A 27741-nucleotide genomic window follows, 5' to 3' on the forward strand; every position below is an offset into this window, starting at 1 on the left:
TAAAAACTGAGCTGGGCCAGTAGGTATAGAGAGGATAAGACAGATTCCAGGGCAAGCCTGATGACTGATTGGATTGGTGACTGGACTGTGTCAAGGGTGACTCCTAAATTTCTGGCCTGGGTAGCAGCAGGGGTAGGGGGTGTGCCCTGCACAGAGATGGGGAACATGAGAGGAAGGGCAGTTTTGGGGTGCCATATCACTATTCCAGCTTTCACTGTGATGTAAATGTGTCTGTCCCTGTCTCTCCCCCACTCACCCAGCCCATCTACACACCTCCTGAGGCTTCATGGGTTGGGACTCACCCCCATCCTCTCCCTGTCACTGACACAGCAGCATGGGGGGCCCAAGAAGACCTCATTCAGCACATGTTTGCGGATGGACGAATGAGTATTCCATTGCTCCTGGGATCCTGTTGTTCCCTGACCCTGAAAGCAGGGAGGAATTTGGCCATGTCCCTGGGGTGCCCTGAGCAATGTGAAGAACGTGGCCTCCAGGGCAGTTTTCTCAGAGAATCTGAAGAACTGCCTGACTGGTTGGGTCTGGGAGGGCCACCAAGGGAGAGAGTTGTAGCATTTGTTTCATCTCCTCCAACTCTACATCTCAGGCAGACTGTCCCAAGCTGGACAGACCTGAGGCCGTCAGGGAGGAGCTGTATTCTTAGCTGCACATGATCTGTCTATTCCAGTGGCTCAGATGCATGAGAATCTATTAGGAATGACTCCCAACTGTTAGTAATAGAGAGCTGCCCAAAGTAACTGAAATTAGATGAGGATGTATTTCTCTTCCACATAAAACAGGTCTATAGGAAAGGAGCCCAGGCAATGGTCTACCAGGGCCAACTTGCCCCAGTTCCTGAGAACTAAATGTGCAAATCTTGTCTCACCTCTGCGTCTGATGACCTCACTTGGAGAGCTTGAAATTGGCTTTGAGGGAGCCTTTACACCATGGAAATTGGCCAGCACTATAAACTGAGGCTATTTATCTTTTTTCCAGAGGGCAAGCTTCCTAGCACATCCCTGAGTGCAGTGATGGTGTGGCTACCCCATCAGGGACTAAGGCTGCTTCTTCCTTCCGTTTTACTGGTTTCGGCCTGTCATATCCATCTTTCTGGTTGCCTTATGGCCTGAGATGGTACTAGAGTTCCAGTCATTATGTCTGTGCAGCTCTCTACTCCCATAAAACTAGCTATTCCGAGTTTTCTATCTAGCTTGTGTTTTCAAGCTTCCTCTTCATCCTTCACCTGTCATCTGAGGTGTGCCCTCCAAAGAGAAGGCTTCTCTGACACCCTCCTAAATTCATCACCCCTCCTACACGGCTTTATTTTCTCTAGAGCATAGACCATGTGTGCATGCTATGCTGCTTCAGTCATGTCTGACTCTTTGTGACCCTATGGACCATAGCCTGCCAGGCTCCTCTGTCCATGGCATAGACCATAATGGATAACTATCTGAAGGCTTCCCTAGTGGCTCAGTGGTAAAGAATCTGCCTACCAATGCAGGAGATGCAGGTTCGATCCTGGGTCAGGAAGATCCCCTGGAGAAGAAAATGGCAACCCACTCCAGTATTCCTGCCTGGGAAAACCCATGGACAGAGGAGCTTGAAGGGCTACCATCCATGGGGGTCACAAAAGAGTCAGACATGACTTAGTAACTAAACAACAGTGTTATCTGTCTTCCCCGCTAGACTGGAAGATCCCTATCAGTAGGGACTATGTCTGTCTGGTTCTCTGCTGTGTTCCCAATGCCTCACACTGCCTGGTACATCACAATTGCTCAATAAATATTTGTTGCGTGAATAAGGGATAGTAAGCACAGATCATTTTGTTTTCTACATGCTTCCCTTAGCATGTCATTGTGACCATTTTCTCACGTTGCTATCTAGCCTGTAAAATTAGTTGGATTAGATGTTTTCAAGGGCTCTCCCTGCTCTGACGAGACAGGTGAACAGGAGGTGGGGGTGAACAGGTAAGTCAGCTCCCTGGTACCACTCACACCCCAGGCTGACTAGAGAGCCCAAGCCAGAGGCTGTTTCCATGGAGATTCACTCCCAAAGAAAACTTCTTGGAGTTCCATTTCAATGCCAGGCCATTGATGGGTGCAGGGGAGATAGAAAATGGTAGGGTAGGCCTGCCCTGCATGGGGATGGATGAAGGACAGCCAGAACAACCAGCTGTGATACCATGGACCAAATGTCCAGAAGTACTGGGAGCCAAGGCCTCCCAGGTGGTGCTAGTGGTAAGAACCCACCTGCCAATGCAGGTAGACATAAGAGATACAAGTTCAGTTCTTGGGTTGGGAAGATGCCCTGGAGGAGGGCATGGCAACCCACTTCAGTATTCTTGCCTGGAGAATCCCATGGACAGAGGAGCCTGACAGGCTGCAGTCCATAGGGTTGCGCAAGAGTAGGACGTGACTGAAGTGACTTAGCACGCACACACTTACTGGGAACCATCCATCTCTATGCCCCATTTATTTATTTGACAAATAATTATTGAGGCCCTACTGTATGCTGGGCACTGTTCTAAGTGCTGGGGATAGAACAGTGAACATGTCAGTCAAGATTCTTGCCCTCCTAAAACTCACATTGCAGTGGAGGAGAGGAACAGTAAACACACTGTCAGATAAATAAGCAAGATCATGGAGACCATGAAACAGGATGTGATGGAGGGTGGAAGGGATGCCACTGTGCATGGGCTGGTGAGGCAAGACCTCTCAGAGGAGGCAGCATCTGAGTTGTTATGTTAATACTATAGAAGAATGGGTGGGGTGGGGGAGGGGCGGCAGGGGTTGTGGATCTGAGAGTGAAGTGCACCAGGCAAAGGAAACAGCAAGTGCAGTCACAGAGCCGAAACAGCCCAGAGTGAGGAACAGGAAGAAGACCGCTTTGGCTGGCTGGGACTGATGGGGGAAGGATGGTGGAGACAGCGGTGGGACGAACATGAGGTCACTGAGACACTTGCTTCAGGTGCAAAGCTGAAGCAGATGCCCCAAAACTCAGTAATCAAGATGAATAATTCTTAATGAAATTTTTAAAAATCACAATTAATGCCCAAAAAACTGCATGATGAACAAAATATCAGATTTGTAAGTAGAAACAAGATGACTAGCCATGTCTTACTGAGCCATATTGGAACCAGAGGCAAAGGAAAAATTAGTCATAATGATCCTGTCCTTTAAAATTTTGACATGTTGTCTATCATGGATTTTTGTTGTTGTTCATTACTGATGAAAATTCATCACCTGGTGTCATGATCATGGTCTCCAGAACTAGGCTCCCCAAGTTACGATTCTGGCACTACCCTTCCATGCTTAGCTGTAAGTTTGGGGGCCAGTTTCTTGGCCTCTCTGTACTAGTTTCTCCATTGGAAAATGGAGATAATAACAATGCCTACTTCAGGGTTATTGGGAGGATTAGATGACCCCATACAAGCTAAGGTCTGAGGACAGTGCCTAGCCCACTGTGCTAGGGTCGGGAAGTGCTCAGAGGATGTGGGGAGTTTGTCACAGCCCTGAACAGTGGTACAGCCTTGGTTCCTGCCAGAGGAGTCTTGACCAGCACATCAGGGGGTCGGAAAGTATGTGGAGGTGGATTGGAGACTGGGGGACCAGAAGCTCCTAGGACAGCCCGAGTGGAGGCTGTTGCAAAACTCTGGATGAAAGATGGGCACAGACTCTGGAGATACTTGGGAGACAGACTCTACAGGACTTTGTGGTTGCTGAACTGTGACGGGAGGAGGGTGCTGGGGCAGGGGAGGCACGAGGCCAGGACAGCTTCCAGCGCCCGCAGCAGTTAGCCCTGGCCTCTGCATCACCGTCACCAGGAAATACCGGGCTGGCTCTGGCCTGTTCTGCCATTACTGTCTTGTCTGTGTTCCAGAGGGAGCTGAAGGAGCAGCTTCAGGCCCTTCAGGACAGTGAGCGGGAGCACACGGAAGCGCTGCAGCTGCTCAAGCGACAGCTGGCAGAGACCAAGGTGAGCCTGGTCTGGGGGTGGGGGCGGGGCTGCTGGAGATGGGGGCGGAGCTTCGTGGAGGCGGGGCCAGTTGGCAGTTGAAGGGCGGGGAAATCGAGCCTGCTGCGAGGGGCGGGGCTTCGAGGGCCCAAGCTCCAGGTGAGAGGGGTGGGGCATGCGGCCAGGGCGGAGGCTGGGGCTTCTGCGAAGGTAAAGTGGCAGAGACCTTCTCCCAGATGACAGAAAGAAAGAATTTGGGCTGGTGCCCGGGGTTAAAGATAGGATCCTCGCTCCCTGCTTTGGGTGAAATTTGAGGTGGGATCAGGGACCCTCTAGGAAAACCTTGACGTCCTACGGGACTGGAAGAAGGTACTTAGTCTCTTTTTCCTCTCCTGTTATTAAACACACCCATTTTCAGAGTTAGCAATCCCTCCAATCTCTTGGAGAGAATGTTCCCTCCAAGTCCTCCTGATGATTTGTGGCTCAGCCCTGGTATAATCTCTCCGAAACTCGGACCGTGAAGATATAAAGAGTAGGAGCAAACCCTGCAGGCTTTGGATAAGATGGTCTGAACAGAAAAGTCTTTTTCCTTGACCCGAGAGGAAGGCTATGGGGTCTGATCCAGGCACTCCATGCTGTGTGACTCTGGGTAAACTGCATACTTTTCTGCACTCTTAATCTTCCCATCTGTGCAGCAGGGACTCTGCCAGGCTCTGTCCAGCCATGCTGTTCTGGATCCTAGCACGCTTCCAAGGGGCTCCTTCCAAGTCCTCCACAGATATCTCTCTAACTGAGCAAGGCTTGCTTTACTCTCTGCTGTCCTTCTGGGACCACGCACCAGGGACCTAGACCTGGCTGCTAAGCTCTTGGGTGGTTTCATTGTCCTGGTAGCTCAGTGGTAAAGAACCTGCCTGCCAGTGCAGGAGACAAAAGAGACGTGGGTTCAGTCCCTGGGTCGGGAAGATCCCCTGGAGCAGGGCGAGGCAACCCACTCCAGTGTCCTTGCCTGGAGAACCCCAGGGACAGAGGAGTCTGGCAGGCTACAGTCCATGGAGTCGCACAGAGTCGGACACGACTGAAGTGACTTAGCACACACAGCGCAGCACTCCATTTGCAAATGCCGCTGCCAGCAGCAGCTGGAGGCAAGCCTTAGGAATGTTCTGGGCCTCCAGAGGTCACTGGAGAGGCCATTGGAGATTCAGACTTGTGCCCCAGCTTGGCTGCCAACCCACTGTGGGGTCTCAGGGAGGTCATGACAGACATTTCTTCAGAGAACATTCTGGAGTGCCTCCAGGCAGGCCCCTCAGTGGGCAACAGATGAGAAACAGACCCAGAACTCTGGCATCTTTGCTTCTCACAGCCTCAGTTTCCCACCTGCGTGGGGATCCAGTACCTCTCAGGTGAAGAGAAGCAAATGAAAGCCTCTGTCTGGGTGAAAGGGGAATATTATGGTCTGTTTTTCTCCCCAGCATTCTGTTCTTCTCTCCAACCACCCCCCCCCATTGTTTTTCTCCACTGACCTCTTCTTCCCCTGCCTTCCTGTCCATCTGTCTACCTCTGGGGGGTCCTGTGGGGCCACCTTCCCCTCCAGTTCCCCCAGCCCTGCTTCCTGTCTGGACTGGGGTGTTTATACAAGAAATGCCTATGGATGCTTTGGAGGTCATATTTCACCTGGTGCCTGACTCGGCTCAGCTTTCTTGCGGCGCCTGCCCCTCCAGTGGCCCGGCTTGAGGGCCCGTCTGATCTCCCTCCCCAGGCCCAATGTTTTCCTTGGTCGGCCCTGACCGAGTGACGCATTCTTGGCAGGGTATTTTTCTGAAACAGCCCCAGCTCCTCCAAGCCCCAGTGCGTTCCCAGGGATGTGGTGGGCTGAGGTGGGGGCTGCTTTCCCAGTCGAGGCACTGAAGGGATTGGGGGTGGGGCAGGCCTGGCTCTGTCCTAGAAAAAACTAGAGTAAACGGGGCACACCAGTTTAGCTGAATCTTTCTCTGTGCTGGGAATTGTGTTCCCTACCCATTGTCCTGCTGAACTGCACAGAACGTCACCTCCATGACCGCAGGATTCCCCAGAACCTATACACTGTCTGGCACACAACAAATCAGTTCAGTTCAGTCACTCAGTCGTGTCCAACTCTGCAACTCCATAGACTGTGACACGCCAGGCTTCTCTGTCCATCACCAGCTCCCAGAGCTTGCTCAAACTCATGTCCATTGAGTCAGTGATGCCATCCAACCATCTCATCCTCTGTCATCCCCTTTTCCTGCCTTCAATCTTCTCCTGCCACAATTGTGCCTTCAATTGTGCCTGCTGCAACAATGATAAATAGTTGTGGAACAAATGAGTGAGGAAAAAACACACCTTTTGAAGTAGGAATTGTTGTCTCCATTTTATTAGCACGGAGACTGAGGCATAGAGAGATTGTGGGACATGCCTGAGGCCCCATGGCTAGTAAGTAGCTAATTGAGAGCTTACTGTCTAATTCTGTCAGATCATAGGGCATATTCTAGCCTCACACTGGGTTGTCCTCAGCAAGATCTCTGGCTCTGTGCTCTGCAAGCCCAGAAGGCCTAGAGAACCCATCAGGGACATACTTAGGGCTCCTGGGGTGGCTGTCACTCTGATGTTTCACTTCTGAGTTGCCCTCTCCCAGCTTCTTTCTCTCCTCTTGTGTTGGAGACACTGGGCCCCCACCAAGAAAGATGGTAGAGTCTGCACCCACCTCTGCAGATCAGCCTTGGGCCAGACCCTTCCCTCCTTCACGCAGGGAAGCAGGTTCTGACCATCAACCTTGTGCCAGGCCCTGGGATGGGCACAAGGAGTGCAGGGTTAAGAAAGATGTCATTCCCACCCAGGAAGGGTTCATTCACTAGTTGGGGAGCCACATAAAACATGGGGCAGCATATTAAGAATATTTACAAAATGTTGTGGGAGCATTTAGCTTGTTGAACTGGCTACAAAAGTTAGGGAAGGTATCACAGAGAAGGGAGCTTTTGGTCTGGGTCTCACAGGATGAGTAGGAGTTTGCCAGTTGAATAAAACATTTGCTGGGGGAGGGGTCCACTCTACGTGGGTAGACTTACAGTGCAATGGCACTAGAGTGGTAAGCTGGGATTAGAGTGAGGACTTTGAATTCCAGACTAAGGAATTTAGCGCTATACTAGTCATCAAGGTGCCAAGAGATGTTCCTGAACACAAGACTGACTGTGACCCAGTTTGCACTTTAGAAGGATCACTCCAGCAGCAAGTTTGTTGGCAAAGATTAGGTGTAGTTGACACGTTAAACCAGTGAGTTGGTGGAACCCAGGGCCATATGTAGAGGAGGCAGGTGTAAAGATGAATGTGGAGCTCAGGTGACACATAAGGCCTTCAAGATGGATGGATCTGGAAAGTAGCCTCAAAGCAGCAGGAGTTGAAGACGAGGGAGGGCGTGTCGTGTATGAACAAAAGGAGCCAGGACTGGATGAGTCCTCAGGAACAGGGATGGCAGGGAGGGAGCAGCCACAGAGGTGGGAGGCAAACCAGAATTCTCAGTTGGTAGAGGCTGGCCCTTGGGCCAAATGTTGCTGCAGACTGGCCGAGGAGGAGCCAGAAGGGCTGGCCATGAGATTTAGGGTTCTTTGGCGGCAGCAGCAGACGGTCCAGGGTGGGCAGGCCCCATCTTCCCCACCATGACCTGCTGCTGCAGGAACCTCGCCTTCCCTGGGTGAGGGGGCTCCAAGAGGCCACAGGCAGCCTGGCCCTTCATCCCCAGCCTCACCCTTCACCACCCCCTTTGTCTGCCTGGCGAGCTGGGTGGGCATGCGCAGGGAGGCTGGCCCACTGCCAGCAGCTCTTCCTGCCGGCCCACAGCCACGACCAGGAGGGAACAGGCCCTAATTGAGCCTTTGTGGAGCTTCCCACAGAGCCTTGGGCACTGAACACAGCGGGGTCTCTGACTCTGTGAACTCCCAGTCAGAATCCCACAAAGTCAAATTGCAGAGGCAGGCCCCACACGCTGCTGCCGCTGAGCAGCACTTTTGTACCCTGTGTCATTCCGCCTCTTGCTGTCCCCTCGGCCCATCCCCCCTCCACCCCCAACTGACATCCTGCTCACCCTTCAGGCCCCAGCTCAGCAGCCATCTCTCCACGAAGACTTGACTCTCCACGAACAGTAATGTGCCTGTTCCAGTGTTTAAATAACCAGGCTCTGGGGCTGCACCTCAAACAACGTCATGTACTTTGTGAGCCTCCCCTCACTTATCATACCCCTACAATGTCATTATGTCACCCTCTTCCCAGATAAGAAAACCAAGGTTCAGAGATATCAGGTGACTAAAGTTGCCACAGCGGGAAACCCAGTGCCCTTGGGCACCGAAGCTATGCCTTTTACCACTCAACCCCCTCTTGGGCCTGGCAGTGCCCTTGGGGACAGAGAGAATCAATCAAGTCCATGCTTGTCTTTCTGTGACAGTGGCTTTAACCCCTAACTCTTGTTCCCTGGCAAGAAGGTCTGGGGGAAGTGGGACAGGTTGCATGACCCCCAGACTTGCCCAGAATGTTGCCATTTATAAAGCTCTCTGGCATCTGTGATGTCCTTGGCATCTTTGCTTAGGCTGCATGAGTGATGTTTTCAAAAAAATGAAAATTTCCCTGTCTCGTAGACTGAGCTCAGCACCTGCTCTCTGCCCATCCCCCCATATCCCCAGCCCACTTCCTCATCCCTCCCATTCGCAAGCCAGAAATCCAGACATCATCCTCACATCTGTCTCTCCTTTACCCTTACAGCCAGTCAGTTGGCCACCAGAGCCATGGAGGCCCCCCCTACAGATGTCTTTCAAGCCATGTCCATCTGCTGCTCCTCTAGCTCAAGCCTCATTGTCTCGTCTGGACCACTTCATTTGTTTCCTAACCGAGACTATTTGTTGTCCCTGATTAGGCCAGTTCTCTTCTGCTGCCATGCTTTTTGCCATTTCTTCACTGAACGTACCTTTCCTGCCCTTTCCTCTCTGTGTGCCAAGACCCTCAGTTTCCTCCTCTCACACAGGGATCACCCCATCCATTCTCCCTGACTAACCCCTGATGACCGTGTTCACAGTCTTCCACCAAAAGCCTGCGGACCACCATCGGGGAGGCGTTCGAGCGGCTGCACCGGCTGCTGCGGGAGCGGCAGAAGGCCATGCTGGAGGAGCTAGAGGCAGACACGGCTCGCACGCTAACTGACATCGAGCAGAAAGTCCAGCGCTACAGCCAGCAGCTGCGCAAGGTGCAAGAGGGAGCGCAGATCCTGCAAGAGCGGCTGGCTGAGACTGACCGGCACACCTTCCTGGCCGGCATGGCCTCGCTCTCTGAGCGGTAAGTGCCTGCCTGCCCCAGAGTCTTCTCCACATGGGTCACCCCCTCCCCGGCCCCTGTATGATGGAGGGAATGGAGGCAGATGGGGGTGGTTAGCAGAGAAATCATTCATTAAAATCTCCATCAAACACACAGGACATCTGCTCTGTGCCATAGCCTGGGGTGAAGGCTTTGCGTATGCACGCTATTTTATACATCATATTTATAATCCTATAGGATATTACTTGTTTTGCATGATTTATATTATAAATATACATTTTATACTACTTATTATAATATATATTTTTTATAACCCTACTAACCCCTTGGAGGTCATTACCACTGTCATCCCTATTTCACACATGTAGAAACTGAGGCACAGAGAAACTGGAGCAACTGGCAAAAGCCCTTCATCTAGTACATGGGGGAGCCAGGATTCCAGCCCAGGTCTCTTTGGTTCCATAGCTACCTTTAATAATAATACTTGGGACTTCCCTTGTGGTCCAGTGGTGAAAACTCCTTGCTCTCACTGCAGGAGGCATAGATTCGATCCCTGGCTGGGGAACTAATATCCTGCATGCTGCGTAGTGTGGCCCTCCCAAAATAACAAATAAATAAAACTTTAAAATAATAATAATAATAACACTTAATTATTGGTTTTCCCTGTGGCTCAGCTGGTAAAGAATCCGCCTGAAATGCAGGAGACCTGGGTTCAATCCCTGGGTTGGGAAGATCCCCTATAGAAGGAACAGGCTACCCACTGGAGAATTCCATGGACTATATAGTCTCTGGGTCACAAAGAGCTGGACATGACTGAATGACCTTGACTTTTGCTTTCAATGACCAGTACTGATAGCTGATGTCATGTATTGTGTTGACCATGAGGCACACACCGTGCTAAGCATTTTACATGCATTAAGCCACACAGTGTTCACAAGCCTAGGAGGCAGGTGTTATCATAGTACTCATTTTAAAGATGAAGAAACTGAGGGTGATAGCTCGAGAATTAGGAAGTGGGAGAAGCAAGCACTTGAGTCTGGGTATGGCAGACTTCCCACGCATGGCCTCTCCCTATGCCAGCGACCCTGAAGGTGCTGGGATGGGAACCCAGCCCTCAACATGGTCTGCTCTCTTGCTCTCTTTCCAGGCTCAAAGGGAAAATCCACGAGACCAACCTAACCTATGAAGACTTCCCAACCTCCAAGTACACAGGCCCCCTGCAATACACCATCTGGAAGTCCCTGTTCCAAGACATCCACCCAGGTAAACCCCTTCCTGCCACTCACCAGAGGGCCCAGGAAGAGGCAAAGATCATCACAGGTTGGAGCTAGATGGGCCATTGCCCAGTCCAACCCCCTGCTCTACACACAGCATGGAGGCAGGGAAGAGGGATGGGAAGGGTACCTTAATAAGCACCTACTATGTTCCGAGGCCTGTGCTGGCACCTGCAGTAGCCCAACCCAGGGAATCTTTATAATGAAACAACTCCAGGAGGTTGGTTCTACTAGTGTGCCCATTCTCTAGATGAAGAGACTGAGGCTCTGGGCTGTTCACTCATTCACTCTATGAGTACAGAAGAGATCAAGCACCTACCTCACACCAGGCACTATTCTAGGTACTGAAGATAAAGCAGTGAATGAAACAGGCAAAACTTCCTACCCTTGTGCATCTCAGTTATATCCTAGGGTGTGAGAGAGAAAGAAAACAAAATTATATAAGTAAAATACATAGTTTATTAGATAGTGATAAAAGATAAGGAAGGGGGCTAACAGGTGTTGAAGCAGGATAAAACGTTTAGTAGTGGATTCAGTCAGAAGACCTCCCAGAGAAGGAGGGAGTAAAGACCTGAAGGAAGATGGAGAAGAGCGAGCCATGTGGATATCCTAGGAAGAGTGCTCCTGGCAGTGGGAATAGCAAGTGCAAAGGCTCTGAGGCAGGAGCAGCTGGGCATGTTCAGGGAAGAGTGAGGAGACCAGTGGAGTCTGGAGTGGAATGAGTGAGAGTGGAGGTAGCAGTAGCCAGACCATGAGGGCCTGTGGGCCCAGGTGAAAACCTTCAATTTTGTGCTGAGTGAGATGGGAGCCATTGGAGGGTTTGGGACAGTAACATGAGTTACTAGTAGAGTTTTTAAGTGTTTAAAGTATTCCTCTGGCTGCTGAGTTGAGATTAGACTGCAAGGAGTAAAGGGTAGAGGTCAGGAGCCTACTGCAGTAATCCAGGTGAGAGGTGATGCTGGTCTGAAGCAGGGTGATAACAGTGTACACGGTGAGACGTGATTGGATTTAGGATCCATACTGAACAGAAAGCCAACAGGATTTTCTAATGCATTGGATCTCAGATGTGAGAAAGAGAAGAAAAAAAAAAAAGGAAGACTACAATGATTTTGGCGGGGGTAACCAGGAAGACGGAGTTGTAAGCATGTGGGATTCGTGATGCCAAGTAGATGTCTCAGTGCAGATGTGGAGAAGGCAGTGGAAATGACCCGTATGCAGTTCAGGAGGAGGGTCTGGGCCAGTGGTGTCCACATGTGGACGGAACCGAATGAGCAAGGAGGAGATCACCTAGGAGATGAGTTGAGGGTAGAGAGAAAAGAGAGAGGACCATGCTAACAATTGGAGCCCTGGGCCCTCCTAGAAGTCAAGGACAGGAAGGGGACCCAGTCAAGGAAACTGAGAAGGAACAGCCAGAGAATAGGAGGGAGACCTGGTCCATCCTGGAAGCCAAGTGGAGAAAGTGTTTTGAGGAGGGGAGTGGCTGGTGGTGGCCAGGCTGCAACGCCAAGTGCGGAAGGATCAGCACTGACTGTTCTCTTGGTCTTGATGGCCTTGACGGGAGCCACTCTGGTGGAGCGATGGAGGCAAATCCTGATTGGAGGCCATCCAAGAGAGAATGGGAGAGGAAGTGGAGACAGTGCTTTCAAAGAGTTTTATTTATGGGAAGGAGAGAGAGTGTGGCGGGAGCTGTTTGTTTAAGATAGAAGAAATGATAGCATGTTTGGGGGGAAGGGGGGCTTCCCTGGTGGCTCAGCTGGTAAATAATCCACCTGCAAATCAGCAGACCCTGGTTCGATTCCTAGGTTGGGAAGATCCCCTGGAGAAGGGCATGGCAACCCATTCCAGTATTCTTGCCTGGAGAATCCCCATGGACAGAGGAGCCTGGCAGGCTACAGTCCATGGGGTCGAAAAGAGTTGGACATGACTGAGCAACTCAGCACAGCACATGGGGGAAGTGGGGCACAGAAAAGATGCAATAGGAAAAGGTAGAATTGAGGATGAGTGAGAGAGAGTTGCTGGAGCGCTGTTGGGTGTGGGGTCCACCCCAGCCTCTGCTGGGAGCCCAGAGGAGGTAGAATACACGGGCACCGAAGCAGAGGGGCAGGGGGTGGGAGCTCGGAATTCTGTTCTGATAGCTAGCTTTGCCTTTCCTAGTAAGGTAGGAAGCAAGGTCATCCGCTGGGATGAAAATGGGAGGTTGGCTGAGAGGGGAGAAAGTCTGAAATGGGTTTCTAGTAGAGTCAGTAGACCCTGGGACTCTGAGATCAACACCTTCCCAACATCACACAACCCACCAGGGCATCAGAGTCTAACCTACTGCTAGCAGGGGACCTTCTGTGTTGAGTCAGGTGCAATGTCCAATAGAGAGGAGATGAGGATGTAGAGGGGACTAGTCCCTAAGAGATAGACACTATTATTATTTTTTAGATGAGGAAACTAAGGCACAGAATTGTTAGGAACTGATCATGGTAATAACCTGGTCAATGGTAAAACCAGGATTTGAACCTGATCTATCAGACCCAAAGGGTGTGCCCTTCCCTACTAAGCCTACCAGGCATTCTCTGGCCTCATACCACCAACCCAGGAAGGCTGCTGGGGAGGCTGAGGCTCAGAGAGGCTCACCAGTTTTCCCAGGTCACACAGCAATCAGAGCTCTTTGCACCTGTCTGGATTCATTCTTTCAATCTACAAACATTGAAAGTCCTTTGAGGCACGTTCAGGAGAGACAGATGGGACAACAGACCCTGAGAGTCCATGGGAAAAGGGCCATGATGAGGGACTTGCACAGAGCCATGGGAGCCCAAGAGGCAACAGGAAGCTCTGGGTGGGTCAGGGCCGGAGCCAGGGGAACACTGAGCAGATGGTGTTTGCACTGAGCACTGAAAACTGAAGGCTTTCCCGCTCGGGGAGGAGGCGGCCTAGAGGTGTCCCCAGACAATCCCTGGCATTGAGAATGATATATGCAAAGAAGCATCCCAGGATGCTCACGATTGGCCTCCAGGTACAGATGGAGAAGGACTGAGGATGATCACTGAGGGTGCGAGTGCTGGGCAGGGATGGGGCTCCCCTCTAGGTGACTGAAGGCCGCCTCTGATGCATCATGACCAATTTCACAAAGATGAAGGAATACCTCCTAGTACCCTTTAGTCTGGATCTGTGCCCTCGTTGACAAAGGGGGCAGTAGTTGGGGGAAGGGCCCATTTTCCAGCCGACTGTGTAGGGCTCTGGACTATCCTCCTGGGGTGGGGGTGGGGGTGGTCTCTGTGTGCTCCCAGCCTTGGACGGACCTTCACAGTGGGACCCAGCAGGGTGAGGGCCACACATGGGTGAAGCGGCATAATTCAAAGAAGCAAGAAGCCCGGCCAAGGGTCCTGACCCAGGGAAGCCCCTCAGGCAGATGGTCTCAGGAGCTGATTTATCTCAGCTACCACCTGCCCCACCCCCATCACAGCTCAGCAAGGCAATCCAGACAGTTAAACCTTATATATCAAGGCACTGTGAGATTTGGGCCCTGCAAATGGCAACCCACTCCAGTGTTATTGCCTGGAGAATCCCAGGGACGGAGAAGCCTGGTGGGCTGCCATCTATGGGGTCGCACAGAGTCGGACATGACTGATGTGACTTAGCAGCAGCAGCCTCTCCTTCTCCCTCTACATCACACCCAGACACACTGAGCCATCTTCAGGGCTTACATGAGCCATATTCCCTCTCCTGCACACTTTTCTCACTTTTGCACAAGCAGTTCCCTAACCCTAAAACCCTTGACACAAACCTCAGTCTTTGAGAACTAACTCCTACTCTCTTTCACATCGTAGTTTATAAAAACCTCCTCTGAAATGCCTTCCTGGATTTCTCCAAGTAGCCCTGGGCTTTCCTGGTCTTGCTCTCTTGTTAATGTCTGCATGGCTGTCTTTCTCACTAAACTGTGAGCTCTGAGAGGTCAGGGGCTGAGTCTGATTCATCACTCTACACCCCCAGCAGCTAGCGCAGTAAATGTTTGTGGATGATTGAATAAAAAAATGAATGAGTCCTGGTCTCAGTTCTGTTACTGTAATAGCCTGGTATTAAGTAGGTGCTCAGTGATTATTTGTTAAATGAAGGAACTTGCTGCACATCCTTGGACAAGCCCCTTCCTCCCTCCAAGCCTCTGTTTCCTCCTCTATTATAGGGATACTGGTGTTCCCTTCTTGACTCCCCCACAAGAGAGCAAACGGATGTGGGAATTTGCTGATTGCCCCAGGGCAGGCTTTCTCAGCCTCAGAACTATTGACATTTGGGGCTGGATAATTCCTTGTCTTGGGAGCTGTCCTCTCCATGGTAGGACGTTTAACAGCATCCCTGGTCTCTACCCAGCTAGATGCTACACACACATACACACCCACATGTGACAACCAAATATATCTCATTCATTGTCCAATGTCCCCTATGAGGCAGATCCACCCCAGTTAAGAATGACTTCCCCTGAGAAAGCAGCCTGTAGAAGAGGGGCTGAGGGAGACCCAGTGTGCGCTCTGAACATCCTGCCAAGGATAGCAGCCCTGGGGCTTCAGAGAACAGTGGCCTGGTTAGCCGGGCCTCTTCCTTTGTCTGTAGGGCCTGTGAAGTCACTCTGGCTCTTCTGCCAAAACCAAGGCCCTTTATGTCTAGATGGGAGGGGCAGGCGCCCCCAGGGACTTAGCCCTGGATTCTAGCAGCTTCCTGCCTATCCGCCTTCCAGTTCAGGCTTCATACTGGGTCACCAGAGAATTTTATCTATCACCTGTTACTCCCCTGCTCTGGAACCTCGACTCTCCACCCCCCACCCACAACCCTGCCCCACCCCTCAGCTGACACTGGAAACCCTCTTGCAACTGCCTGTCCTGACTGCCCCATCTCCTGGGCACCAACTTCCTCCCCACCCAGGACAAGTGGCCATTGTCCAGAGGACACCAGACACTGCTTCCTTTGCTCCTGCCACCTCCCTCTCTGGGCTGCTCTCTCCTCCCCCTGCTTATCTGAATCCAATCATTTTGGGTTCCAACATATTCACTGTCAAGCTGTGTGACCCAGGGCAGATCTCCACCCTGTCTAAGCTTGTTTCCTCATCTGTGAAACAGATGGTGGAAGGTATGATTTATGGCCAGGGTAGGTAGGAGAATTAAATAAGATTATTTATTTGTGATGATAATCCTGGAACTTAGTAAATGCATGACACCTATTTCTTATGATTATCATGAATCATCAGATGTTTCCTCAGTCTTGCTGAACAGGCTTTCTGGGGCCTAAACGAAGGAACATGAGTGAAAAGACCTTAGCTTGAGTTCCGGTTCCACATCCACCCCAAGTGGCAAATTAAGCAAGCCACTTAATTCAGAGAAATCTCCTTGGAACCTCAGTTTCCTCTTCTGAAAAATGGGTACAGTAATTTGTGCTGCTGGGGCTGCTGTGTTGGTCTCATGAGCTAGAGGATGTGAAAGTGTTTTTTTTTAATGCCCCACTGGGTGCAGCTGAGGGCCTGAGTAGGCAGGAGGAATCAGACTTTTTAAAGGCCTGACCAGAGAAAACAACTGATGGTGTTCCTTGCTCTGTCAGGCCTCAAAGCTGTCCTTGAGAACAAGGAGGCACAAATGACTTGCTGCCCAGTCTTTGGAGCTGCTGGACTTTGGAGTTTCTCTGTTGCTTGGGTTGCTGCAGTATGTGATTGATGGTGGCCAGGAGACAGATCCTGGGCCCCCTGCAGTCCATGCTCCTTCCTGAATGCCTTTTGACCTTGAGGTCTCAGTTCAGTTCAGTCCCTCAGTCTTTGCAACCCCATGGACTGCAGCATGCCAGGCTTCCCTATCCATCACCAACTCCCAGAGCTTGCTCAAACTCTGTCCATCGAGTCAGTGATGCCAACCAACCATCTCGTCCTCTGTCATCCCCTTCTCCTCCTGCCTTCAATCTTTCCCAGCATCAGGGTCTTTTCCAATGAGTCAGTTCTTCGGATCAGGTAGCCAAAGTATTGGAGTTTCAGCTTCAGCATCAGTCCTTCCAATGAATATTCAGGACTGATTTCCTTTAGGATGGACTGGTTGGATCTCCTTGCAGTCCAAGGGACTCTCAAGAGTCTTCTCCAACACCACAGTTCAAAAGCATCAATTCTTTGGCACTCAGCTTTCTTTATAGTCCAACTCTCACATCCATACATGACTACTGGAAAAACCATAGCTTTGACTAGACGGATCTTTGTCAGCAAAGTAATGTCTCTGCTTTTTAATATGCTGTCTAGGCTAGTCATAGCTTTTCTTTCAAGGGGCAAGCATCTTTTAATTTCATGGCTGCAGTCACCATCTGCAGTGATCTTGGAGCCCAAGAAAATGAAGTCTGACACTGTTTCCCCATCTATTTGCCATGAAGTGATGGGAGCAGATGCCATGATCTTCATTTTCTGAATGTTGAGTTTTAAGCCAACTTTTTCACTCTCCTCTTTCACTTTCATCAGAAGGCTCTTTAGTTCTTCTTCGCTTTCTGCCATAAGGGTGGTGTCATCTGCATATCTGAGGTTATTGGTATTTCTCCTGGCAATCTTGATTCCAGCTTGTGCTTCATCCAGCCCAGCGTTTCTCATGATGTACTCTGCATAGAAGTTAAATAAGCAGGGTGACAACATACAGTCTTGACGAACTCCTTACCCAATTAGGAACCCATCTCTGGTTTCTTGTCCAGTTCTAACTGTTGCTTCTTGACCTGCATACAGATTTCTCAGGAGGCAGATAAAGTGGTCTGGTATTCCCGTCTCTTGAAGAATTTTCCATGGTTTGTTGAGATCCACACAGTCAAAGGCTTTGGTATAGTCAATAAAGCAGAAGTAGATGTTCTTCTGGCACTCTTGCTTTTTCGATGATCCAGCGGATGTTGGCAATTTGATCTCTGGTTCCTCTGCCTTTTCTAAATGAAGCTTGAACATCTGGAAGTTCTTGGTTCATGTACTGTTGAAGTCTGGCTTGGATAATTTTGAGCATTACTTTGCTAGTGTGTGAGATGAGTGCAATTGTGTGGTAGTTTGAACATTCTTTAGCATTGCCTTTCTTTGGGATTAGAATGAAACCTGACCTTTTCCAGTCCTGTGGCCACTGCTGAGTTTTCCAAATTTGCTGGCACATTGAGTGTAGCACTTTAATACCATCATCTTTTAGAATTTGAAACAGCTCAACTGGAATTCCATCACCTCCATTAACTTTGTTCATAGTGATACTTCCTAAGGCCCACTTGACTTTGCACTCCAGGATGTCTGGCTCTAGGGCAGTGATTACCGTGGTTGTCTAGGTCAAGGAAGATCTTTTTTGCACAGTTCTGTATATTCTTGCCACCTCTTCTTAATACCTTCTGCTTCTGCTAGGTCCATACAGTTTCTGCCCTTTAGTATGCCCATCTTTGCATGAAATATTCCCTTGGTATCTCTAATTTCCTTGAAGAGATCTCTAGTCTTTCCCATCCTATTATTTTCCTCTATTTCTTTGCATTGATCACTTAGGAAGGCTTTCTTATCTCTCCTTGCTGTTCTTTAGAACTCTGCATTGAGATGGGTATATCCTTCCTTTTCTCCTTTGCTTTTCATGTCTCTTCTTTTCTCAGCTATTTGTAAGGCCTTGTCAGACAACCACTTTGCCTTTTTGCATTTCTTTGTCTTGGAGATGGTCTTGATCACTGCCTCCTGTACAGTGTCACAAACCTCGTCCATAGTTCTTCAGGCACTCTATCTATCAGATCTAATCCCTTGAATCTATTTGTCACTTCCACTGTATAATCATAAGGAATCTGATTTAGGTCATACCTGAATGATGTAGTGGTTTTCCCTACTTTCTTCAATTTAAGTCTGAATTTTGCAGTAAGAAGTTCATGATCTGAGCCACAGTCAGTTCCCGGTCTTATTTTTGCTGCCTGTATAGAGCTCCTCCATCTTCGGCTGCAAATATAATCAGTCTGATTTTGGTATTGATCATCTCTGATATCCATGTGTAAAGCCTTCTCTTGTGTTGTTGGAAGAGTGTGTTTGCTGTGACTATTGCATTCTCTTGGCAAAACTCTGTTAGCCTTTGCCCTGGTTCATTTTGTACTCCATGGCCAAACTTGCCTATTACTCCAGGTATCTCTTGACTTCCTACTTTTGCATTCCAGTCCCCTATAATGAAAAGGACATTTTTTGGGGGTGTTAGTTCTAGAAGGTCTTGTAGGTCCTCATAGAACCATTCAGTTTTAGCTTCTTCAGCATTAGTGGTTGGGGCATAGACTGGGATTACTGTGATATTGAATGGTTTGCCTTGGAAACGAACAGAGATCATTCTCTCATTTTTGAGATTGCACCCAAGTACTGCATTTCTGACTCTTTTTGTTGACTATGAGGGCTACTCCTTTCTTCTAAAGGATTCTTGCCCACAGTAGTAGGTATAATGGTCATCTGAATCAAATTTGCCCATTCCAGTCCATTTTAGTTCACTGATTTCTAGGAAGTCAATGTTCACTCTTGCTGTCTCCTGTCTGACCACTTCCAATCTACCTTGATTCATGGATCTAACATTCCAGGTTCCTATGCAATGTTGTTCTTTACAGCATCGGACTTTACTTCCATCACCAGTCACATCCACAACTTGGCATTGTTTTCACTTTGACTCCACCTCTTTATTCTCTCTGGAGTTATTCCTCCTCTCTTATCCAGTAGCCTATTGGGCACCAACTGACCTGGGGAGTTCATCTTTCAGTGTCCTATCTTTTTGCCTTTTCATACTGTTCATGGGGTTCTCAAGGCAAGAATACTGAAGTGGTTTGCCACTCCCTTCCCCAGTGGACCACGTTTTGTCAGAACTCTCCACCACAACCCATCCATCTTGGGTGGCCCTACACATCATGGCTCATAGTTTCATTGAGTTGGACAAGGCTGTGGTCCATGTGATCGGTTAGGTTACTTTTCAGAGATGCTTAAATGGATGGAGAACACACCTGGAGACCAGATGGGCTGCCTCGGCTCCTTCTTTCTGTTTGTGTAAAACATTGTCCCAGGATCTAGAAAAGAGCTCTGACCTTTAAAATGCTGAACCCCAGGGGACAGGATTTGTTCATCCTCAGGAGAGTCTGGCACCTCTTCTGAAAATAAAGGATGGGTGGAAGGTTTGCCAGTACCCATATGGGGACTGACTTCTCAGAGTTCAGTTTGGTTCAGTCCCTCAGTTGTGCCCGACTCTTTGCGACCCCATGGACCACAGCACACCAGGCCTCCCTGTCCATCACCAACTCCCAGAGTTCACCCAAACTCATGTCCATTGAGTCTGTGATGCCATCCAACCATCTCATCCTCTGTCATCCCCTTCTCCTCCTGCCCTCAATCTTTCCCAGCATCAGGGTCTTTTCAAATGAGTCACATCTTTGCATCAGGTGGCCAAAGTTTTGGAGTTTCAGCTTCAACATCAGTCCTTCCAATGAACACTCAGGACTGATCTCCTTTAGGATGGACTGGTTGGATCTCTTTGCAGTCCAAGGGACTCTCAAGAGCCTTCTCCAACACCACAGTTCAAAAGCACAGTTCTGTCCGGAAGTACAGAATGGAGGACCGAAGACAGGACCTCTTTTTATGAGGAGGCGGACCTCAGCCCAGGTTTTAGGGTGCAAGAGCCTCTTAAGAATCAGGTCACACCCTCTGCCTAATAAGGATGCCAGGCCCTGCCCCTAGCCTCGCCCTTTGGGCTGTTGGCCCTGCCCACTGTGGATCAGGTCCCGCCCCCAACCCACTTCTACTGCCGGAAATGACCAATGAACAGCAGACCCCTCCCCTAGGTCCACGCAATGAGTGGCGAGTCCTGTCCCTTGCAGGTCGCCCCCAGGAGTTAGCACCCAGTTCAGTACGGATTTCCTCTATCCTACAGCTCATCCCTGCAGGTCCAATCTCAGAACCACTGAAAACCCACTTGGCTGCCTCCTAGAGTGCCCTCCGTACTCACCAGTGGCACTGGAAGTGCCCACGTTGCCTTACTTCGACGGAAGAGTATGGAGCTGAGCCCTCCAGCGTGCTAATCTCTCGCCCCCTCTCCAGCCCCATCCTTCTCCGAGCCCGGGTTCTGCCTTTCGCTGGTCTCCTCAGATCATCCTGGCACCTCCGATATAAGGCCCAGTTTTCCCCGAGGCACTCAAGATAGCTGCCCACACCTTGGCATTGTGCCCATCTCCTGTCTCTCTTGCCCCTCTGCCACGAATACCTGAGTATGACCCACATTCCACAGCCAGGAGTGGCCCCATGTGTATCTGATTAGATTTTTCCTCTCTCCCGAGCTCCCCCATACACATACCTCCAGCACCCCCTCCACCTCCTACCTCTTGACCCCGCGGTGGGAACGCCCACATTCCACGTGGCGGGAGCCTTCTGGTCTGACAGGCTGCGCTGTGACCAGAGGACAGGGTGAAACGTTCCTCTGCTGACTCGGTGTCCTCCTTCTCATGGCTCCTCTCGTCTGTGTCTCTGGATAGAGAATTATGTTTCCTTTGACCTCTCTATTCACAGGGCTAATTGTTTCCATATAGCCCTCTGGCTTCTAAGAATAGGAAAGGAGGGTGTAAAACTCAAGACTAAATTTATTCCTGACAGAGCTCAGGAAAGGAGCTTGCTCTAAGTCAATGGTCAGCTTTGTTAGTCGACTGAGAACAGGAGCACCGTTCAGGGACTGGCTGTCACTCCCTGTTAGAGATGATGGCCATCACTGAGGCATTTTATTTCTCTACATACACACAGCCAGGAGAGGTGGCTGAATTTGGAAGTGATGCTCAAGCCGAGCATCATCATGGCCCTTCTCCGCCAGATAACGAAAGCACCAGAGAGTCAGATGGAGGAGTCCCTCCTTTGCTCCAAGGAACTAGTGACAGAATTCTTTCTTCTTTTCTCCCCTCTGTCTTGCTCTGCCATGGAAATGCTCCAGGCTAACAGGAGCCAATTCTCAACTCCTTCTTCTGGCTAGGCATCAGCTCCTTCAGGGAGGCAAGAGTAAACAGAATCTTTGACAAGAGTTGATGAGACTTTGAGAGCCAAGCCTGCAAAATCAATATGGCCACCTCAGAGCTGAGTGTCCCAGCCTGCCCAAAGACCAACACAAGCAGGGTCCGTTTAATATGGTGAGCCTTTCTGGAAACCTTCCCCATGCTAGGCCATGGGGGAGATTGTATATGTCAATATGTAGATGCTGGGCACGGGGCACGCCAGGGAGAACCTAGCTGGGAGAGTACGTGGTCCTTGCCCTCCTGGTGTACGTGATAAGTTGTGGGCACAGAAGACTATCCCAGGTGTCAGGAGAGAGGCACAAACAACGCTGAGAAATTTCAGAGGAAGCAACCAGGAAGGCTTCCCTGAGGATGAGCACTGGGATTGAGCCTCATGGGGATGATTACAACAAGCAGAGGTGAGGTGGAGGAGGGAAAAGTCTGGGTGAAGGCTTGGCCCTGACTGGAATGGGAGGTGGTGAGTGAGAGGCAGGCAGGAAGAGAAGGCTGGGGCTGGATTGCACCTGGTCTTGATTAGTCCTGGCTCTGCCAGTGTTTGTCTGTGACCTGAGACTAGTCAAGTCTCCTCTCTTGGTCTCAGTTTCCCCATCTGTCAAATGGGAGGATTGGCCTAGAATCAGTGGTTTTCAACTTTTTCAGACCCATCATATACTTTTCATAACAAGTAATTTGTAATGACTCAAAATTAGTATGACCTTCTCACAATGTCAAGTATATAGGCACCCATATATATGTATATATTCTATGATACATATAAAGGAAAAAATAGAAGGAAAGGGTTATAATAAAATACTATATATGTCAATATGTAGAAGCTCACTCACAACCACCCCAGAAAACATAATGAATGAGTCGGGTGCTCACACCATAGGTAAACACCATTCTGCCTCAGATGCAGTCTGAAATAGGTAGGTTATCTTGGTCAATGGTGTTCTTAGAGATGTACTTTCCAAAAAAAAGCGAACAATTCTTAGTGAAGTTCCAGACAAAACAAATTCAGTGTTCCCCCAGTTTATGGGGTAGTTGCATTTCAAAATATTCACTATATATTAAAACTGTACAAATATTATTTCATATTTATGTGTAAAATTGAGTTAAACTATAGTTCTGGGTCATTGTAAAGATTTTTTTCATCCACATGAATATCTGGGGGAGCATCCGAAACTTATTGGTGGGGGGTATGGGACCACCCTGCACATTTCATTCAGGGAATTTAGCATCCTGGATCCTACCTATGGAAACAACTCAAACACCCCCACAAGTTTCCAGATTACCCCACAGAGTGATTATCCAGCACCTGAAGACTCTTAAAGCTTCCTCTCAGCTCTGAAATCATCCAATTCTGGACCTCATTCAGGTTTACTCAGCAAATTTTTGCAGAGTACCCACTGTGAGCTTTGCCCCCGGGGAAATCATCAGTGAACAAGCCGCCATAGCTCTTTTCCTCTACAACCGAGTTTCAACCTGTCACCGTCCCATTTTACAAAGGAAGAAGCTGAGGCCCAGAGAGGGCAGGCTTGTATTCAGCATCACACAGCCTCCTGGGGGCCAGCCAGAACCTGGCCTCAGGGAGGCACCATTGAGTGGGTTCACAGCCTTCTCTCCACTCATCTTCTCTTCCTCCCCCATCCCCGCAGTGCCAGCCGCCCTGACTCTGGACCCGGGCACCGCCCACCAGCGCCTGATTCTGTCCGACGACTGCACCATCGTGGCCTATGGCAACCTGCACCCACAGCCGCTGCAGGACTCGCCCAAGCGCTTCGACGTGGAGGTGTCAGTGCTGGGTTCAGAGGCCTTCAGTAGCGGCGTCCACTACTGGGAGGTGGTGGTGGCGGAGAAGACCCAGTGGGTGATCGGGCTGGCGCACGAAGCCGCGAGTCGCAAGGGCAGCATCCAGATCCAGCCCAGCCGCGGCTTCTACTGCATCGTCATGCACGACGGCAACCAGTACAGCGCCTGCACGGAGCCCTGGACGCGGCTCAACGTCCGCGACAAGCTCGACAAGGTGGGCGTCTTCCTGGACTATGACCAAGGCCTGCTCATCTTCTATAACGCCGACGACATGTCTTGGCTCTACACCTTCCGCGAGAAGTTTCCGGGCAAGCTCTGCTCCTACTTCAGCCCGGGTCAGAGCCACGCCAATGGCAAGAACGTGCAGCCTCTGCGGATCAACACCGTCCGCATCTAGTGCAGTGGAGGGCGACCGTGGGCGCCTGGGCTTGGCCACCAGCAAGAGCCTTGCCCCCATAGACGGGAGGCCTGGACTCCACCCCAGCGGGGCCACCCCTGAGATCTCAGGCCTGTTGTTTACCCTTCAGCCTCATTTCCCCATCTGTGAAATGGAGGGTGTGCTCTGTGACCCGGAAAATCTCTTCCAGCACTGATGTTCTGTAGCTCTGACCTTGATGGGGATGCAGTTGTGGTCCAAGAACTAGACCTGGTTTATCCTCATGGCAGCCCCTGCCTAACCCCTCATCCTCCTCTCTGGCAGGTGGCTGTATCCCTGTCTCCTTCCCGCCCACATGCCCTGACCTCAGGATGTGTCAGAGTGTTGCCAGCAGTTGGCAGCTGCAGAGAGAACCCTCTTATGCTCCCAGGCCTGAGACTTGCCCCTGACCAAGCGAGTGATGGGCTGTTTTGTCCTTGATCATAGCCCACGGTGGTCACAGGTGGTAGCTAGCCCCAAAGTCGCCTGAGAACCACCCTCTCCTTCCACCCCTGTACCAAGAGTTTTATAGTTCCTGATTTTCCCATTTATCTGTGGGTAAAAGTGATATTGGGCTTCCCTGGTGGCTCAGTGGTAAAGAATCCACCTGCAATGCAGGAGATGTGGGTTTGATCCCTGGGTCAAGAAGATTCCCCTGGAGAAGGAAATGGCAACCCACTCCAGTATTCTTGCCTGGAGAATCCTATGGACAGAGGAGCCTTGTGGGCTACAGTCGCAAAAGAGTCGGACACGACTTAGTGACTAAACAGCAACAGCAACAATAAAAATGACGCTGTGGCCTGTGGAAGGCACCCAGGAGTTGAGCCCACGTGTTACAGCCAGTAAGCCCACAGGTCTTAAGGCAACAGGATGGCACACCCCAAGGCTCATGTAGGACAAGCATCACTGGATGGTGGAGGTCCCCAGTAGCTCTGAACAAAGGTCCAACCAGGCCTCTTGACTTGGTAAGGGTGTAGCAAGGCTGGGGAGAGCAGTTGTTTAGGCCCTGAGCACTGGGGTGGGCTGTCGGTTAGGCCCCCCCATCAATCTTGGCATCTGTCTCAGTTGGGATACTATTGCAGAAAACATGAGCTGCTTTAGCTTTTTTTAATTAGACAAGGATTTATTACCACGTCCCTAGTGGCTTTGCAAAATCACTGCAAGGGCTAGAGGAGCCGACTCTGCTGAATTTCCAGGAACAGCTCCCAGCCGCCAAATTCATCACGTCTGCTATGACCAGGAACGCTGCTCCCATCGGCAGGCAGCCACTGCATCAGAAGCCACTGGCTGCAGAACTGTGCAGTCTCTGCTACTGTCCATGCCAGTAAATGATGTCCTGAGGCCTGCCTCCCTCCAGACAATTTGGTTTCCAGATCCAAATCTCTACAAGGGATTCTGTTTGGGGAAACATAAATCAGATCCAGAACCTTGGCTGCAAGGGAGTCTGGGAAATGTACTTTTCTTCTTTCCAGCTTCATCCATACAAAAAGGCACAATAGAAGAAAGTGAGAATGGGTGTTGAACAAGCTCACTTTAAGTTTCTGCCATTGCAATCCACCTCTAGGCCTTGGGTTTGAGGCAGCAGAGCCTCTAGGTGTCCTGCTCCAAGGCTGTGTCCCTGTCCAGGACAGGCGCCCCTAGAGTGAGCCTGCAGAACCAAGCTAAAAGCCTCCCACCCTAGGCTTTCCTTTCCAGTTCTGGGGCCTAGATTCTGAACTTGGGGTCTTTGGTCATACCCATCTCAAAGGAGCCAGACTAGCTGAACCTGGGGGGGGCTCCCACCTCACAACTGCTGCCCATGGGGACCTCCCTTGGGCAGAAGGAATCCTCAGTCTCACCCCACCCATTCAGCTACCAGAATCTGGGCCACCCCCAGCAGTATTTTTATCTTAAATGTTACCCATTTTGTGAGTTATGATGAATTTGTATTAAATTAAAGTTACAGGCTGTGAGTGGTCAGTGCCATTCATTTTGACATGCACAGAGGCCCACCCATCCTGGCCCAGGCAGCATACATAAATCAACATGGCTAATCCACACAGCAACCCGGCTGAGTAGCACCATACCCATTTTACAGAGGGGGAAAATGAGGTTCACAGAGAGGACATGACTTGCTTACAGTCCCATGTCCCACACTAAGCGAGTTTAGAATTGAGCCCAAGGCACTCTCATCACAATTTACCAGTCTGGGAAGACTGTCAGTCTTGGCCTGGAGGAGGGCATGGTGGTAGCCTTGGAAGCAGAGAGGAGCTCACGAGACAGTGGCAAGAGACTGGGCCCTAGAACCCCACAGACCTAGGCTTAAATCCAGGCTCTGTCACTGTGTGCCTCTAGAAAAATGAATTAACTTCTCTGGACCTCAGTTTTCTCACATGGAAAATGGGGATAATCACACCAGTCTCACATGATGTGTTTATAAGCTGCAAAGTGCAGTGCATTTAGGGAGGACCTGCCTGTCACCCAGCTGCCTCCCAGAGTCAGTGCCTAGAGCTGGGTGGGTTTTCTCAACCTCTGGGCTGGCTCTGCTCCTAAGGAGTCTATCTTCTTTCTTGTGCCTTGTGAGGGGGTGTGGGACCACCCAGGCCAGGCAGTTCCCCAGGTTCTCCATGTCAGAGGAGGTCCATCCCACCTCCGCCTGGAGTCACGGCCTTGCATGTGGGCACGCAGGTGTGTGCGCTAAGGAGAAAGGCCACTGGGCCCCCCTGGATTTGCGCAGTGCAGAGAAGCGGCCTTGGAAGCAGGATTCCTGGGCCTAGTCTTGTTTCTGTGCTGACTTGTTTTGTACCCTGAGGGTCCCTTCCTCCATTGCCTCACCTACAGAATGAGGGAGGTTAGACTGGGTGCTCTCTAAGGCGCCAGGTGGATCTTCACCTATACCTGGAGGCGGGGAGGAAAGAGAGAGGGAACTACCCAAGTCACTACTTGTTTGCGGTTCTTGGAAGATGGACATGAATGAGGAGGAGGAGGGGCTGTTGGCAAGGGCAGAGGGAAAGGTGTCTGAATGGCTGATAGCGCCCCAGTTTACAGAGAAGCTGTAGGGAGTGAGCCTGGGACCAGAGAACCCCATCACCCCCTCGTCCCATGCTCTCAGATCCCTGTGACTCCTCCCAAGCCCACTCCTCTATTTTTCTCAGGGCATCTGTCCCCTGGAAGAGGAGTAACCTGTCCACAGGCCTTCCTTCCCCTCCCCTGACTCAGGTTCAGCACCTGGTCCCAGAAAGGCTGCTTGCTGCCCTGTCTTCACCCCTGGTTTCCAAGTGTCTTGGAGTGTAGGGATCTAATCTTAACACCCAACTGGGGACTCTGGGAAATCAGGGGACCTCCAGGTATGAAGTGTCCAGAGACTTCCTGAATGAAAGAATCTGTGGTTGCCAGTATAACACCAGGAACCCCACACTTAATACAGGTAAGTGAAGAGGGGAGACAAAGGCAGTCCAGCCTCGGTTTGGAAGCACGGATCAGCAAGGATCTTCCCCAGGGCAGGAAAGAATTGATAGAATGACAAAAACCCCATTCACAACCATGTTCATGGTCAGCAAGCAAAGCAGTGGGACTTTTTGCACCTTATCTAACATCGAAATAAGCCCATGAAGTCAGTATCATTATCTCAGTATCTGAGCAGGGAAACACTACTTCCCAGGGGACCCACAGCCAGTACTCAGTAACGCTGAAAATCAGACTCAGGCCTGTCCAAGGCTAAAGCCCAAATCTTCACTGGCCTCCCTGGAAATGCTTCTCAACTTTGAGAACAGCTTCAGTGACAGGCAGCAGCCACCAGAAGTGTGATGCCCCTGGGATTCAAGGCGGGAACTTAACCCAGACTCCACACCATTGAATTATGCAACTAGTTTCACCTATAGACTCCACCTCATGTACCTCACAGATCAAAGGTGGACTCGTGAAGGCACTATGTGACCCGGAGCAGGTCTCTCTCCCTTTCTGGACCTCTGTTTCCCCATTTCTATCAAGGAGATTCAGATTCTAGCTAACTGATTGCCA

General features: G+C 50.4%; 1 protein-coding gene across 2 annotated transcripts in view; it reads left to right on the forward strand.

The window, feature by feature from the left end:
• Positions 1 to 25694, forward strand: part of TRIM62 (tripartite motif containing 62) — a 37781-nt gene extending 12087 nt beyond the window's left edge. For both annotated transcript variants that reach the window (XM_027965326.2, XM_027965327.3), the window contains 4 exons: positions 3877 to 3972; positions 9026 to 9282; positions 10409 to 10524; positions 23174 to 25694. In XM_027965326.2, coding sequence (XP_027821127.1) covers positions 3877 to 3972; positions 9026 to 9282; positions 10409 to 10524; positions 23174 to 23724 — 1020 coding nt within the window. In that variant the 3' untranslated portion in view covers positions 23725 to 25694. The remainder of the gene's footprint in view (positions 1 to 3876; positions 3973 to 9025; positions 9283 to 10408; positions 10525 to 23173) is intronic.
• Positions 25695 to 27741: the final 2047 nt, after the last annotated feature.

Source organism: Ovis aries, chromosome 2, assembly GCF_016772045.2.
Source record: "Ovis aries strain OAR_USU_Benz2616 breed Rambouillet chromosome 2, ARS-UI_Ramb_v3.0, whole genome shotgun sequence".
NCBI lineage: Eukaryota > Metazoa > Chordata > Mammalia > Artiodactyla > Bovidae > Ovis > Ovis aries.